The sequence below is a fragment of the Osmerus eperlanus genome, chromosome 19, assembly GCF_963692335.1.
Source record: "Osmerus eperlanus chromosome 19, fOsmEpe2.1, whole genome shotgun sequence".
In the NCBI taxonomy this organism is placed as follows: domain Eukaryota; kingdom Metazoa; phylum Chordata; class Actinopteri; order Osmeriformes; family Osmeridae; genus Osmerus; species Osmerus eperlanus.
This window is the reverse complement of record NC_085036.1, coordinates 9,387,278-9,401,310: the sequence shown is the minus strand read 5'-3', so window position 1 is coordinate 9,401,310 and position 14,033 is coordinate 9,387,278. Positions and strand designations below refer to the sequence as shown.

Below are 14,033 nucleotides of genomic sequence, written 5' to 3'. Positions count from 1 at the left end.
AACGAAGAGGACATGCTAGAGTGGAGGACAATGTCAAGGTCCCTTTCACCCCCAACCACCCACCATCCATCTATCCCCAGCTCGGATAGTCAATAGGATGGTCATTTTGGAAGGTTGTGCTGAAGGTTTTTGGATTCAACAACCTTGTTCAATGCTCCTACACATTAGGGTAAAAATATATCGTAGAGGTATCTAATTTTCTTCAATAATAACAGAAGTAAGGACAATATATTGTCTCCTGGTAAACACACAGCATGGCATTTACTCAGTCTACAATATAAATATGTACATGTAATCTGCCACCAGATTTTTTTTATTAAAAGAAAATTATTACAACAATCTTATAGGATCATCTTGGTAGTTCTAGATGGTTCTCTTAATCTAAATTCCCTACTGCAAATATATTTCCTAACTGGAGTTTTTCTCAGTTTATCACACAGGACTCTCATCTGAACAGAGGTAAACATACCATGGAGGTGTGAAACTCAGCGTCGATTTCGACGTCAGCAGACAACTCGCCTCTGTAGCTCAAAACAGAGTTGGTTACCTAATATAGGGTAACCCAAGCACAACTAAGAACCTAACCCACAACTACTAATACATTCAGCAAAATTGTGTTCCCATATAATTCATTTTTTTAAGTAGCCAAATGTACTGCTTTCATTCTGAGACATTTCAAAGAGCCAGATGATAGGGTAATTACAAATAATTACAATCAGGAATACCTAATAGCCATACTTAATTATTTGAGGTGATTCATATGTTTAATTCTGATAATGTGATAATGGTACAGTTAATTCAAAAGGCACAGTTCGCATTAAAAATACAAAAATAAATTTTCATTTCTGTGCAGTGCTTTTTCTTGAACTGGTATTTAATTCTTTTAACAGTAATATTCTGTCTGGGGTGACTAAATGATAACCATTTGTGGAGGTGATTTTCAGACAGGTGTATGAGGTGCCAGGGGCGATGGACAGCCACAACCTAGAGGTTTGCTCCTTTTAATTGAATTGAAGTCAGAGTCCATCGCTAATTTATAATGATCGTTGCCATTGACCTTCCTGTCCTCATTGGCTGGTTTTCCTGGCTCTGTATTATTGAAGTGGACCTTTTGAATCATTGAGCCATTTTTCTGTCTATGTGTGTGTGTGTGTGTATCTCTGTGTGTGAAGTAGAAAGGAAGTCTCTTGAGATTTGGGGGAGGGGTGGCTAGTGCCAGTAGTCCGTTCCGTTTCTCAGTAACAATGACTGGGCCTATGCTGAACATCTACGCTGACCCCTCACAGCTCTCGTTGCCATGGGAATCTCCCAGGACGCCATAATCAACTAATGAATCACTGAGGTGCTCAGACACATCTCGCCTGATTGGATGAATGGAGCAAGTGGGTGGGACCAAGGCACACTCTCAGACACAATACTGGGTGGGGTAGAACACAAGGGTGGGGCGAAAGAGGGACCCAGGTGGCCACTTGGTCTCAAATATAGTGCATTAAAATGGGATTCAGGGCACCTCTTAATCATAGTTATAGGCATGGGCACTTTACATTCATTTTTCCGTGATCATATTAAACCCTATCCTTGAACTAGCTGCTGTCATTTTTCTATTGCCAGCACAGAGGTCAGAGACAGATTCTCAAGCTTTTAGGGAATTCAGCCAAAAATCTTTGGAATACAAAAATTATCAAACTGTCTAAACATATTTTTATAGTGAACGATACATGGAACTTTTGTGTTCAATAAAAATCCAACCCTCAACAATAACAATACATCTGTAAACGGTAATTACTGGTTGTCTACATGTGTTCAGTTGTTCCAGTTACATCTTTGTTTGGGGGCAGGCTGTGTATGTAAAAGGTATTTGCCTCAAGTCAGCCTTCAGGCAACTTTGACAGAGCAGTTAGAGTGCAAGGTCCCCAACCTCACTCACAGAACATGGCCAGCCAATTCAGCAGATTTTAGCCCTCAAGCCTGGCCTATGAGCATCGACCGAGAAAAGCAATTATGGCTCAGCTGTTGTTGTATGGGGACTTTTCACAGGCTGTATCTCAGATCTCAAAATTGTTCAAACACCAGAAAATATGTAACATGGTCATTCAGCGGTTAGGGTTACTCTTTACTTTTACTCTCCACTACGATTGGAAAGCATTTCACAAGTGTTTTGGATAATATTTACTGTAGTGTCCTAATGTTTTCATGGACATACAGTACATAAAAAATATCCTCCATGTCTTGACAGTTTAAACCCTTTAGTACTTTTCCTCAGCACATACGACGTCACAAAAAGTCTTGATATACAGTTGTCTTATTTCTTCCAATCCCCAACTAATGATGGAGTGCACTTCATACAGCATTCTGCCTTGCTGTGCTCGTCATAGCTTAGTAACTCGCAGCATTGGAACCATCCAATTGTGCAAGGACAAGTGTTGAATGCTCCGAAGGCCTACAGTGGGTGGATAAGGGTGGGGATAGAGTGGTCTGTGGTGAGAATGAGGCATAAGGTTTGTGGTTGTCTAATGCCATTTTTCCACAGTGGATCTGAAGGAGTACAGCAGCTGTGATAAGATGGGTAGGAAAAAGAAAAAAGTAGAGGAGCAGGAAAGTGAGAGAGTCCAGAGCAGCTGTCTAGAAAAGATCTGGTAAATACAAAAGACTATTAACCACTCGCATTTTAAACCTCCTTGTTTTTTTTGCCCTGACAGGAATACCAACCGTGGCCTATTTGAGCTTTTAGGCTTAAAACTGAATAACATTTCTGAAGTGAATAATCTGATTAAATGGGTTGAGTTTTGTCAAGTTAACGATAACACCCCAAAAATACAGCATGGTAATAGTTATTTAATTGATAAAAATGGGCAGATCGAAACAGCCAAATATGTAGAGCCAACCTTGCTAAAGCATAAAAGAAACTGAGAATATTGGGTTGCAGGTTCTTTAACTGTGAATATTGGGTTACATATCTTTTAACCTGGAGGGCAATCCACAACATACCATGATGTCACTTAAAGTGCAAAGGGGGCTTGATTTATCGTTCAGGTCATTTGAAAAGTAACACCATATCCAAGACTCTAAATGGAAGAAGATGCAGGAGAGAGTGTACACTGGTGCTGAACTAAATACTACAATAAAGAGAATATGGCTGGTACAAAACCCCTCTTTCTTCCCAAGACACCAACACGCACACAGCTGGGATAAAGGAACATGACAGATGCTGTTTTCTCCCCAATTGGAAAGGTCCTATTTGGGGACCGTGATGATTTGATAAGGCCCATGGTTGACTGAGGCTGTTGGAGGAGACAGGGTGTGGGAGGAAGGGTAAAGCACTGCCATTTTATGGCACTTTCATTATAACTATCCTCAGGGCATGCTTACTAGTGAGATAAATCACACATTGCTAATGCTGTGTCCAAGGCTGAGAGATTTATGCAATCATAATAACACGTCCATTAGCAAATGCTGTCGTCTATCCACACTGAATGGGCACATCTTCAAACATCTTTCACTGTATTATATATAGCCTACATGTATTGATATAAAAGAAATGTTGGTACTCATTGAAATTATGTATGCTTAGATTATTCATATGTCACGTGTATTTGAATGACCTATTCCCCTAGAAGTTGATATGATGGGTATATACCCCACAGTACAAAAATATAGGAAGTTTCCTTATGCATCATCTCGAGCAGTGACAGAGAGAACAACAGGATAGGAGTTCAGGACAGTCTCGAGGTGCACGCGAATGGAAAAAAAGCAATTGCCATGGCACTCCAGGTATAAAGAAAGCAGTGAGATCTTACATAATCAATAAATTAATACAGTTTTACAATAAAACGTGTATTTACAAACAGTTGGCTACTGTTTCGTAAGGTTTCTTATAAGTGATTATATCCATCGAGTGTCCCGAGTTTACAGATTTAAGATTTCTGAAATCGATTATTTCCTCTGGGTAGATGTATCCGCATCGACACGAATTCCTGTTGAGTGTTTACATGGCTAAAATGACAGCGGCTGTGGGATTAAACCCCCAGTTAACAAATCTAGTTGTTATTTCTGCCAAATGTTGTCATTCCAACCCCTGCGTTTTATATGTGCCAGTTGGTTAGCCAGTTAACTATGATATGTAAGGTGAGTTATGAATAGTAACATCTACTTTTACCTGCTTTTCGAAATAGCACTGTTAGCATAGCTGGCTACCAGTTTGCTAGCTAGCTAGTTGTCAGCTGACTGGGTGTGGTAGCTAAATAGTTAGCTAGGTAGCAGTTACAGTTAAGAAAAAATGATTCGTGTTGGTAACTAAAAGCAACATTCATAGTAAACATGTACAGATATAGACGTTCGTTTCGACGTCAACAGCAAGTACCCACCAATGTCGCTTTCAAGCCGAGAGTATACCACCAGTGCCAGAGTAGCTAACTACTGTAGCTAGATATTTGCCTAGTTTATAGCCAAGAGAGCTAGCATTTCAGTGTGACGTTCGTTATTACACCATTCATAGTTTTTGATCATTTTGCATTTCTGTTTCCTCCAGGGAACACTAATATGGATGTAGTGAACCTAGTTTCCTGCGCCATTGGTAGATGCCTGGATACTTTATGCCTGTTATTGGATTTGATCATCTGGACAGTGAATTGGTTGGCCAGAGTTCTATCAAACATGGGGTCCTCTCTGCACAACCTACCAGTTGTGCTAAGTGGCACTACATTACTGGAATACTGGAACTTCGCCTTGTTCTCTTTCCTCACAGTGACAGAGGTGGTCACTAGCACAGCTCATGGAGCTCTTCATATACTGGAAGGCTGGATACAGACTTTAGGTGGGGTTGTTGAGAGCTTCAAAATGGTAGGTCACCTTTCGGCTCATGTTGTGTGGCGTGCCAAGGAGCTGCTACAACGAGGACTGATATCTGGGAACTTCGTTCTAAAACAGACATGCGAGGGCTTCTGCATTGCGTTCAGCCTGGTTTTCTATTTCGTTAACACCATCGTCAACATTGTCCTTATTGGTACGCAGAACTGTTTTTCTGCTGTCGTGGGGGCCTGGGAGGCAGTGTCAGGACCGCTCCATAAAGCCTTGGAGCTGGCCCTCACTCTGCTCACCTTCCTGTACAGCTGCCTAGTAGGCACCTCTGTGCTACTATGGACTCCCTTTCAGCTCGTTTTGGAGTTTCTGGGCTCGCTTGGCCATGTCTTCATCACAGTGTTTATGCTAAATATATATGGCTTGCTCCTGACAGCGGGCATCGTTGCTCTGACCTGGCTGTATCTAAACCCCCGGCTGCCTCGTCTTGCAGCCCAGCAATGTGTCCACTTTGTCAACACACTCCCGGGAATGAGGATTCTGCAGAGGGCTGCCTATAGACTCTACCTGATGGCTTTAGAGAGAGCCCAAGACCTGCATGATAACAACGCGGGAGCGCCGACAAGGGGACACAGGGTTCAGGCTGGGAACCAAAGGGGGAGAACAGCACAGCCTTCTGGGGGTGAGAGTGGAGGGGGACACCCAGTCTTGGACCCTAGACCCCCTGGTAGTTCCACAGACCATACAAATCTCCCTCACCCCTCGGAGCAAACCGGAAGAAACCACAGTGAGGTCGACGTGCCACAACTTCATCTCTCTAGCCGGCTGCACGAGACCAACTTCGACCTGGAGCATTCCTCGGCAGCCACAAGGAACACATTAAAGCAACTTTCGGGGGAGGACCCAGTCATCAGTGCTCCTCCCCCGGCAGACAGTCTCCTCAGCCTGCTCAAGGAGCATGAGGAGCGGAAGAAGTGCGTGATCTGTCAGGACCAAGCCAAGAACGTGCTGCTGCTTCCCTGCCGTCACCTGTGCCTGTGTCGCCACTGTTCTGCCATCTTACTGCAGCAGCCCCCCCAGCAGCACTGCTGCCCGCTCTGCCGACGAGGCATCACTCAGACCATGGATGTTTTTCTCTGAAAGACTTAACTGGGGTCAAGAGAGCCGAAGGGGGCAAAAGACTGGCAGCTTCGATACTACTATATACTAAGTTGAGAGTGACAAGGTGATCATGTTTGGTCAAATCCCCATTGTTTCCTTTAGAGAACTGGATTGGGATCAGGAGTATGGTGATACCCTCATACAAGCAGATGTTCCACCATGTTGCTTTTACCTATGCAGCTGCCTAAAGTCTGCTTATAGCTGCATGGTATATGGACATGGCCCTTAACTCAGGATAGTGAGACTACTGATGGGGCTTGATTTCCCTGCCTTTGATTCAGCAGTCTCATATTCCTTGGTGGACATCCTCTTGCTCATTTGTAACATTTGCACTAATGATATTGCACTGGCTAGTGGCTACAACGCTACTGTTCTGGCTTGTACTTGTACTTCAAATGTTGTATTGACTAGACTTTTACATATTTCCATGTTGAAGCTCATAAGAGCCCTGCGCATACTGCCATTCTGTCTGATGTGTGGATGAGTAATGAAATGCTTCGCCAGTCTCAATGATTATGGGTATTACAACTGTTACTAATAAGTTGAATCCCAACAAGACTAAATCCTTTACTAACACATTGAGCTATCATACCACTCTTGCGGGCAAAATGTTATAATCGCACAACGGAAGTGCTTATCATATCTTTTTGTACATTTTGTACCTATGAGTGTTTTGTAAGTCAGATATTAGGCTATGTGAATATTAAACGCCATTATTTGTCAAATTAAAATAAACATACTGTCATTCCTTGATGTAGGTATTGTACATATTTTGAAAAATGCATACATTATTTTACGGCTAAATAAATGAAGGAGCAATCAAAGCTGGTGTGTTGTATGGTAAGTGTTGGTGGATTTGAATGAACCATTGAAATGCCAAAGGGCCTAGAAGTAGTATTTATGGGGGATATATCTGCCAAGATGATGAATGTGCCATATACACAGTGACCCCCACAACATGCCAAGGAAATAAATATTCAAAACAATACAATTTTAAGTGTTCGGTAGTCATATTCCATATACAAGATTGAAGGGATTGGATGGGTAAAAGGGCTTTGGGTCGATCACTTTCCTTCTTTTAATTAGTAGTTGGATCCACAGCAGTAACATTCAGTGAGTGACTGTTAAAGAAAAGACAGTTATTTTGAGAGTGGTATACTTTTACATATTACATGTTACTCTGCCTAATGTACCTGTAACATAATGCACATTGGCTGCTTTGTAAATCAATTCAGGTGTGACCAAATTAAGTCCTCTCTACCATGTCCCTTTCATTACTGCTCCTGCACAAACAATAATACACCACTGGGGAATTAAATTGGGGCCATATGCTTTTCCTTATTCGGCAAAAGAAACGGGACATGTAGGGTGGACCACCTCACAGAGTGGGACGTCCTCCAATTCAGACTGGGGAGTGGTCTGATCCTGCCCCGCCCAGCCCTAAGCTCCCTAGCTCTCTAGGTCGAGCTATCTGTTGTTCCCTAGTTCTGGCACTGGGCCAGCAGGGCTGCCATTAGAAGCTCTTTGTTGGTTCTGTAGGGGGGGATAATTGGCCAGCAGGAGCCGTCTCTGGACCCTCCAGGCTGACTGACAGGCCAGAGAAAGAGAGACGCGACTCCCCGGGTCCACTCTGACAGCTGCCTCACTGGTCCACTCAGGGCTGGCCCTATTGTCTGAGCTGTCCTAATGGCTGCCTGTACAGAATACAAGTATTAAAAAAACAACTAGAAAAACATGTCTTTTTATAATGAGGCACATTTGGGAAGTTGTCATTCGGTGTGAAAAGTAGATTATGGTCAATTGTGCCACTTCACAGATTGTGGACATTTATACTTCATGCTGTTTTTGAAAAGTGACAGTTTGATGAGATTGCCTCAGTTTGTGTTATTACAAATTCAACCTGGTTACCTTCAGAAATATAAAAAAAGATGTCCATATTAGGCATGTTATGTGTCAATCCATCAAAGGCTAGTTCTTACTTCCAAGATTAGGTTAGCCATGACAGGTTCAATGATAAGGGAAAGTTAATTTTAGACCAGGGGCATTGCTGATTTGTGTCTAGACGTTGCGAGTGCAGGGTTAAAACACCCACACCCTCGATCTTATCCCAGCTTCTTGACTAGCAGAGCTGGTGGGTGGTATGAGCATGGGGGGGATTTCCTATCCTCTTCCTGAATTGGTGGGCTCCTAGCCAGAGGAGCACTCAATCTGTCACCAGCTGTCTGCCAGTCTGTACCAGGGCCTCCATCCCACCCTCCTACCCCCTATCTCCCAGCCCTGATGCCCACTCCCAGGCTGGGTTATACCCCATGGGCCAAGGGATGAGCCTCTATCTGCTGGCAAGGCTGAGCTACATTGTCACCTGAGTTGCTGCTACGAATTGGTGGGAATATTCTCTGAATCCACCTGACTGAAATCACAGTGGTCATGCTGTTCAAGCTTCTATTTAGGGATGGTTTGTAACTCTTGTAGCTCATCTAATTTGAATCACATGGTCATTATCATGGGAGTTAATTTTAGACCAGGGGCATTGCTGATTTGTGTCTAGACGTTGCGAGTGCAGGGTTAAAACATTGGGAGTCAGGGAGTCAGGGAGTCAGGTGGCTAAGTGGTGAGGGAATCGGGCTAGTAATCCGAAGGTTGCTAGTTCGATTCCCGGTCATGCCGACTGACGTTGTGTCCTTGGGCAAGGCACTTCACCCTACTTGCCTCGGGGGAGAATGTCCCTGTACTTACTGTAAGTCGCTCTGGATAAGAGCGTCTGCTAAATGACTAAATGTAAATGTTATGCAGTGCAGTGTTTTGCCAATAGAAAACAATTGTGTCAAATCATTTTAACATACTTTACCATGAGTGGTATATTAAAGAATCCATTTCTTTCATTTTTTTCTTTTGCAGTCCAAGCAAAGGTCTACCGTTTAGGCAAGGATTGTGTTGTATTTTCCCAACCCCTTCCAAACGTCCCCACCCCCATCCCAAAATGTTAACGTATATAGCATCACTGATGACAAGCTCTTGTTCAATAACCTCCTCTGAACTAACAGGGGTAATGCTGGAGGACACAAGCGTGGTGGATCTGGGAGGGCAAAGGTTAACCAGGAGCTGTGCTCCATTAGGGAGGCTAAAGAATGATCCAGCAGCAGGGTTTCGGTGGCCTTTCAGCACCCTGGAGAGCAGCACAGGGCCAGCCCCAATCCAACGACACTGCCTGGCCTCGGAGGGCAGCCATGGAGAAACAAAGGCTGTGGAGGCTTTAGCATGAAGAGGCACTGCAGAAAAGAAATACCATGGATTTTAAGGAGGGCACTGTCAATAAAATGTGTTAGTGGAGGTAGCCCCTAACCGTACGTTTATCTGTTTATTTACAACCATTTTTGCAGATCAATTGAACCCAATACAGGTCCTTACAGTCATGTTAAGTAAGTCTATTATATATCATGCTACTTGGACAGAATTTCCCAGAATATTCCCTTCTGCAAAAAATCAGTCGAAAAAAGTATAATTTATTTTTTACTTATGAATAAAGTTGACAAAATATTGCCTTGAAAGTTCGCAAAGTACTCCAAAATGCTGTTTGAGTGTCTCAAAAGAAAAACACCAAAGGTGAATAGCAAGTAGTTTCTGCTGCCTACATTTTCTAGTTGCTATAGGAACATGCATTTGGTCAAAACCACAGCACATAGAATGTGTGTGATCATTGCCATAGTGTGAACAACGTCTGCTAGGGTTATTCCCAAAGTGCCATATTGAATAAAGATGAATTCTCTTTCCCCCCCCCCATCTTCTACTGGCCAATAGCGTTCTGAGACACACAGTACCCTTACAGTATTTTGTGCCTCATGAATTCATTTAAAAGCTGGTTATGATCATGTTCCTATTTAATAAAACATTAACATAATTTATCACTGACCATAATTCAAATGCTGAAGTGGATTCAAGCTCTAGTTCAGCAACTACTTTAATGAGCATGGAAATAACAATATTCCCCAAATGATTAATCAAAACAAAATCTTGTCAATATGTTAACCTATTTTGTTTGACCGGCAACATAACTACAATTTTATTTATACATAATTGATCAGCAGCTGTACATTGATTGGTTGTCTCAATATTTTGTCGGTTGGTACAAGGAGAACTTGGGAGGGATCCTATTGATTGTCCATGTGTAGCGACAGTTTCTATTGATCAATCCTCCCACACTTTCGGATCCTTATTTTGAGATTTTATCTTCTAAAACATCCCTGTGGAAGTTTCAGTGATCACAATTCTACTTGACTATTTCTCATTCAGTTGTTTTGGTCTGAATCAGATTTGAAAAATGTCCTAAAATGTTGTGGTCTCTACATTACATTATATCTATATCATACACTGCAGCAGTACATTGTCAAATCTTCTTTTCCAAATTATTCATCCAAAATGTTACTCCCTTGGCATTCCAAACCTAAACCCTGACACTACCATTCATTGTTACGCAGGCATGAATTTTCTTTCACTAGATGGTGTTTGTGTAGTTGGTGAATGATGCATGTTGAATGATATGATGATGTTCAAAAGCTGGATCTGTCATGCAATTAGTAAACATAATGTAACACTGCTTATGAAGAAAGCTTGCACAGACTAAGAAAGTAAGGAGATTGAGTATAGATCAAAAATCCCTCAACCCCTCTTCCTTAACATGTTATCCAAAGTCAATTGTAGGCTAGTGGCACTATAGATCGGGCTTTCGAATGTCACCCCTGAAGAGTCGATCTTTCCCTGACCTGTACACGGGTCAAGGGTAACCAGGGCACCTGGAAAGCCCTGACACACACTCACTCACTTCACAAGCACCTCTGAAAGCTCCCATCAGAGAAACTAATGGAGTCTGTCTCTTCTACTATCCGTGTCTTTTAATCACCCCATGCCAGATTTAACCTCATTAACACCGGCCTCCGGTCGGTCCGACCGTACCCCAGTTACAAACCCACTTAGGGAGAGCACCTTCTCTACGGCCCCTTTAGTGACGTGGATGGTACGTGTCGGGAGGTGAAGAGAGATAAGAGTTCTTTGTCAGAGCCCATGCTCTGAGGGCTCCAGCAGAGGCAGGATTGAATAGGAGGGAAAGATTGAAAGGTGGGGGAGGGAAAGGGATTGGACAGGGGGGGGGGGATAGAGAGAGTGGGGCTGAGAGAGGGGAGGAGCGGATGGAAAGGGGGAAACGACTCGGACCGAAGCAGCAGCTAAGGTAAAGCAGCCTGTCCAGTCTTCCGATCCACACCAATTCCACCCTCCCCATGCGAGGCTCCATCCCCTTGGTCCTTGGGCTCGCTGTCGACTGCCCCCGCTGCTTTGGCTTTAATGAGCAAGATGAAAGAGAGGCAGGCTGCTAACCCAAACCTCCCCCTCCCGATTACGACCCCTCACTGTGCTCCTCATCCCTTTTATTCAGCCCCGGCTCACTTTACTACTCACCCTGCAGCACAACCACATCCAAGACATGTCACTTTTTTGGGGAGCAGTTTTTATATGTGGCATAACATCACAAAGACTGGTGGATTATGGAAATTTGAAGATAGACTCGCTTTAATTTTCAATTTTTCAGGTGTTACCTAGTCTTTGGGATCTCTTTGACTGTGTCCGTGTTGTGTCGTGTACCTCTAATGTCTTGCATGACATTTTTGTATGTCTTGTTTTGTGTTTTCAGGTGGAAGACTGGCAAAAGAAAGAATGGTCTCTATAAATCATAAACCACAAACACTATGTCACTATAGCAGTGAGAAGAACAGAGGCAGTGAGAATGAATAAGAAAAATGCCCTTGGGGTCTCGGGATAGAAAAGAACCCTGACATGCATGTCTCATGTTTAATTATGAGCATGTAAAGATGTTTGAACCTGGATTCTGAGAAGTGTTGAACCACATGGTACATGGGACCAGTCTGACTGGAACATCATTGAATGCTGGCAGTACCAGTCGTAATATCCGCACTGTTGTTATATGGTATACAGTATCATGTTATGAACCTGAGGTACATTTTTCAATTGGATATTCAAAAACTGTTGATTAGGAAGGAAGGGAAAAAAGGAAAAGCATATTAAACCTGTGAGACAGTGAAGACTGTCTGGTTCAGCAGCATAAAAAAGAGGCCTGGAGGATCCAGTCATGGACATCATACATCCATGTGATCACCGCAGGGACTCCCACTGAGACCACACTGTGCTGTCTACTAGCAGCTCCACGTCTCTACACATCACACAGCATTAGACATCACAGGCAATGCAAGCCTTCACTACACTCAAAAGATACCACATGCAAGAGACTGAATTATTTTAGACTTGTTACAATCTACTGTATAGGCCTATTTATTATATCATGTGCAATTACACAATTTAGACCTTGAGATATAAGTAGGAAAGTGATTATTTGGGATATTTTTGTATTGTTCAGTGAAGTATTATGAAACAAAGCATACTAATAATTAATAGTATACTAATAATAACAAATACATTTCCAACAGCAAATGGAGACTGGCTTTAAAAGAATGATACAATGCTTCCCCCTTGTGGTGAATCCAATCATCCACTTGGCTATAAAACAAATAATAAGTGTTTGTATTTTTACATTAATTTTGAGTGAATTAAAGTGAAGTGTTAAGTTACATGTGTTAAGTTACATACTTGCATACAACTCCTGAGAAAAAGCTATTCCAAGCGACAACTTTGTCCCATCTGTGCATCACACATGACTAAGTAAGTATTTAATCTGAGACAAAAGATGTCACAAAGGTTTATAAACTGATCAGTTCTGTAGTCGTGGAAAATGTCTACACCAAAGCAGTCAGGCAACATGACTCCACCCCATAGACAAGTCCAATCCACTGCTTTTCTTACTAATATCTGTAATGACATCCTGCAGTTTCTTAACCGATTGCACCATGACCCGGAAGCTTTCATGGAAGTTGCCCATTCCCTCCTTCATCCAAGCTGCCTGTAGCTCCCCAATCCACTTCAGTATTCCATCCAGCTGTTCCTGAACCTCCCTCTGCTCCTCCAGTTCAGCTAACAAGGCCTGCTGGGCACAAACCTCTGCTTGGTACGACTGCTGCAACTCAGTCAGGCACGATTCCAGCTCCAGAAGCTCTGACAGACTCTCTGTATGTTTGGTGCGTGGCTGGTCTCCTGGTAACGGCACATTGGGAGGAATTGAAAAGACGTTTTTGACCAAGAGTGTTTCCATGCACCCTGACAAACGTTTGAAGCGTTCTTGAAGGAACAGTTGAAGCTTTTGGGTGCACTCCCTCGCCCTCAAACGAAGTTGATCATCACTGAGTTCAGTTCCACTTAGTTTTCTAACAAAGACTTTCTCAACGACGAGCAGCATTTCGTACAGGCAATCTTGGAAGGCACTGTAGACCCTCAACATACATGTTTGAGGGGTAAAGCCAAAGAACTGTGTTTCATTCAGGTTTGGCGATAAGGAAGATGGAGCTTCTTCTGTAAACAAAACCGGATGTTTAGAAAATTACATATCTGAAAACGAAACATGGACAATAACTGCTAAAAGTCAAACATATTTTATAGCACACTGGTGGCTGGCTAAAATCCATAACAATCTTGTAAAAAAATTAAACTAACTATGGCTTTGCATATGACAAATTGCCCCCCCGTCCTTGTTTGCTAATGTAGCTTGCTACAAATATATTAGTTATATTGGAATATTTAACTAGCAAGCTACATTAGCAAACAAGCCAAACCAAGGAGCCGCCTCCACTCGTATTCACAAATTAGGTTAATGGTGCTTACACCCAGGTAGTGTTACAAAGTCGCTGGCTGGCATGTTTAGCTACAATTCCAAATGAACACATTTGTTAGAATTAATTATTTGACTACCTTCGGAAACTCGAACCTCTGCCATATCTTGAAATTCTCGCGCCATGTTACGTTGTTGACTTGAATAAAACTACTCTGGATGCACGATCGCCCCCAAATGTGGTGGGGGATTCATTACAGTCACATAATTGAAAATAGTTTTAAACAGATAAATACAATTTTGCTGGGCAAATTGGCAGTTAATGTCAAAGACAAAACTTTAGTCAAAA

At 42.6% G+C, this 14,033-nt stretch overlaps 2 protein-coding genes across 3 annotated transcripts; one reads left to right on the top strand and one right to left on the bottom strand.

Annotated features, from left to right (window-relative positions):
- The first annotated feature begins 3,957 nt into the window (after positions 1-3,957).
- LOC134039819 (E3 ubiquitin-protein ligase RNF26-like) lies at positions 3,958-6,711 on the top strand. 2 transcript variants are annotated; one of them, XM_062485910.1, is made up of 2 exons: positions 3,958-4,120; positions 4,529-6,711. In XM_062485910.1, exons 1-2 carry the CDS (start codon positions 4,087-4,089, stop codon positions 5,935-5,937), a joined length of 1,443 nt encoding a protein of 480 aa, XP_062341894.1. In that variant the 5' UTR covers positions 3,958-4,086; the 3' UTR covers positions 5,938-6,711. The 2 variants fall into 2 exon arrangements, with proteins under 2 accessions (XP_062341894.1, XP_062341896.1); XM_062485912.1 differs by having other exon boundaries at positions 3,958-4,125.
- A 5,056-nt stretch (positions 6,712-11,767) lies between these two features.
- On the bottom strand, positions 11,768-13,958 carry LOC134040114 (protein MIS12 homolog). Its single transcript, XM_062486352.1, has 2 exons — positions 13,825-13,958; positions 11,768-13,428 (listed from the first exon to the last, which is right to left on the bottom strand). Exons 1-2 carry the CDS (start codon positions 13,868-13,870, stop codon positions 12,773-12,775), a joined length of 702 nt encoding a protein of 233 aa, XP_062342336.1. The 5' UTR covers positions 13,871-13,958; the 3' UTR covers positions 11,768-12,772.
- Between the last annotated feature and the right edge of the window lie 75 nt (positions 13,959-14,033).

Bases quoted from the DNA above. Each gene is read 5' to 3' on its own strand.
- LOC134039819 (XM_062485910.1), top strand. From the start codon at position 4,087: ATGTGCCAGTTGGTTAGCCAGTTAACTATGATAT. The intron at 4,121-4,528 runs GTAAGGTGAGTT...TGTTTCCTCCAG, and splicing joins TAGCCAGTTAACTATGATAT to GGAACACTAATATGGATGTA.
- LOC134040114 (XM_062486352.1), bottom strand. From the start codon at position 13,870: ATGGCGCGAGAATTTCAAGATATGGCAGAGGTTCGAGTTTCCGAAG. The intron at 13,429-13,824 runs GTAGTCAAATAA...TTTTGTTTACAG, and splicing joins AGAGGTTCGAGTTTCCGAAG to AAGAAGCTCCATCTTCCTTA.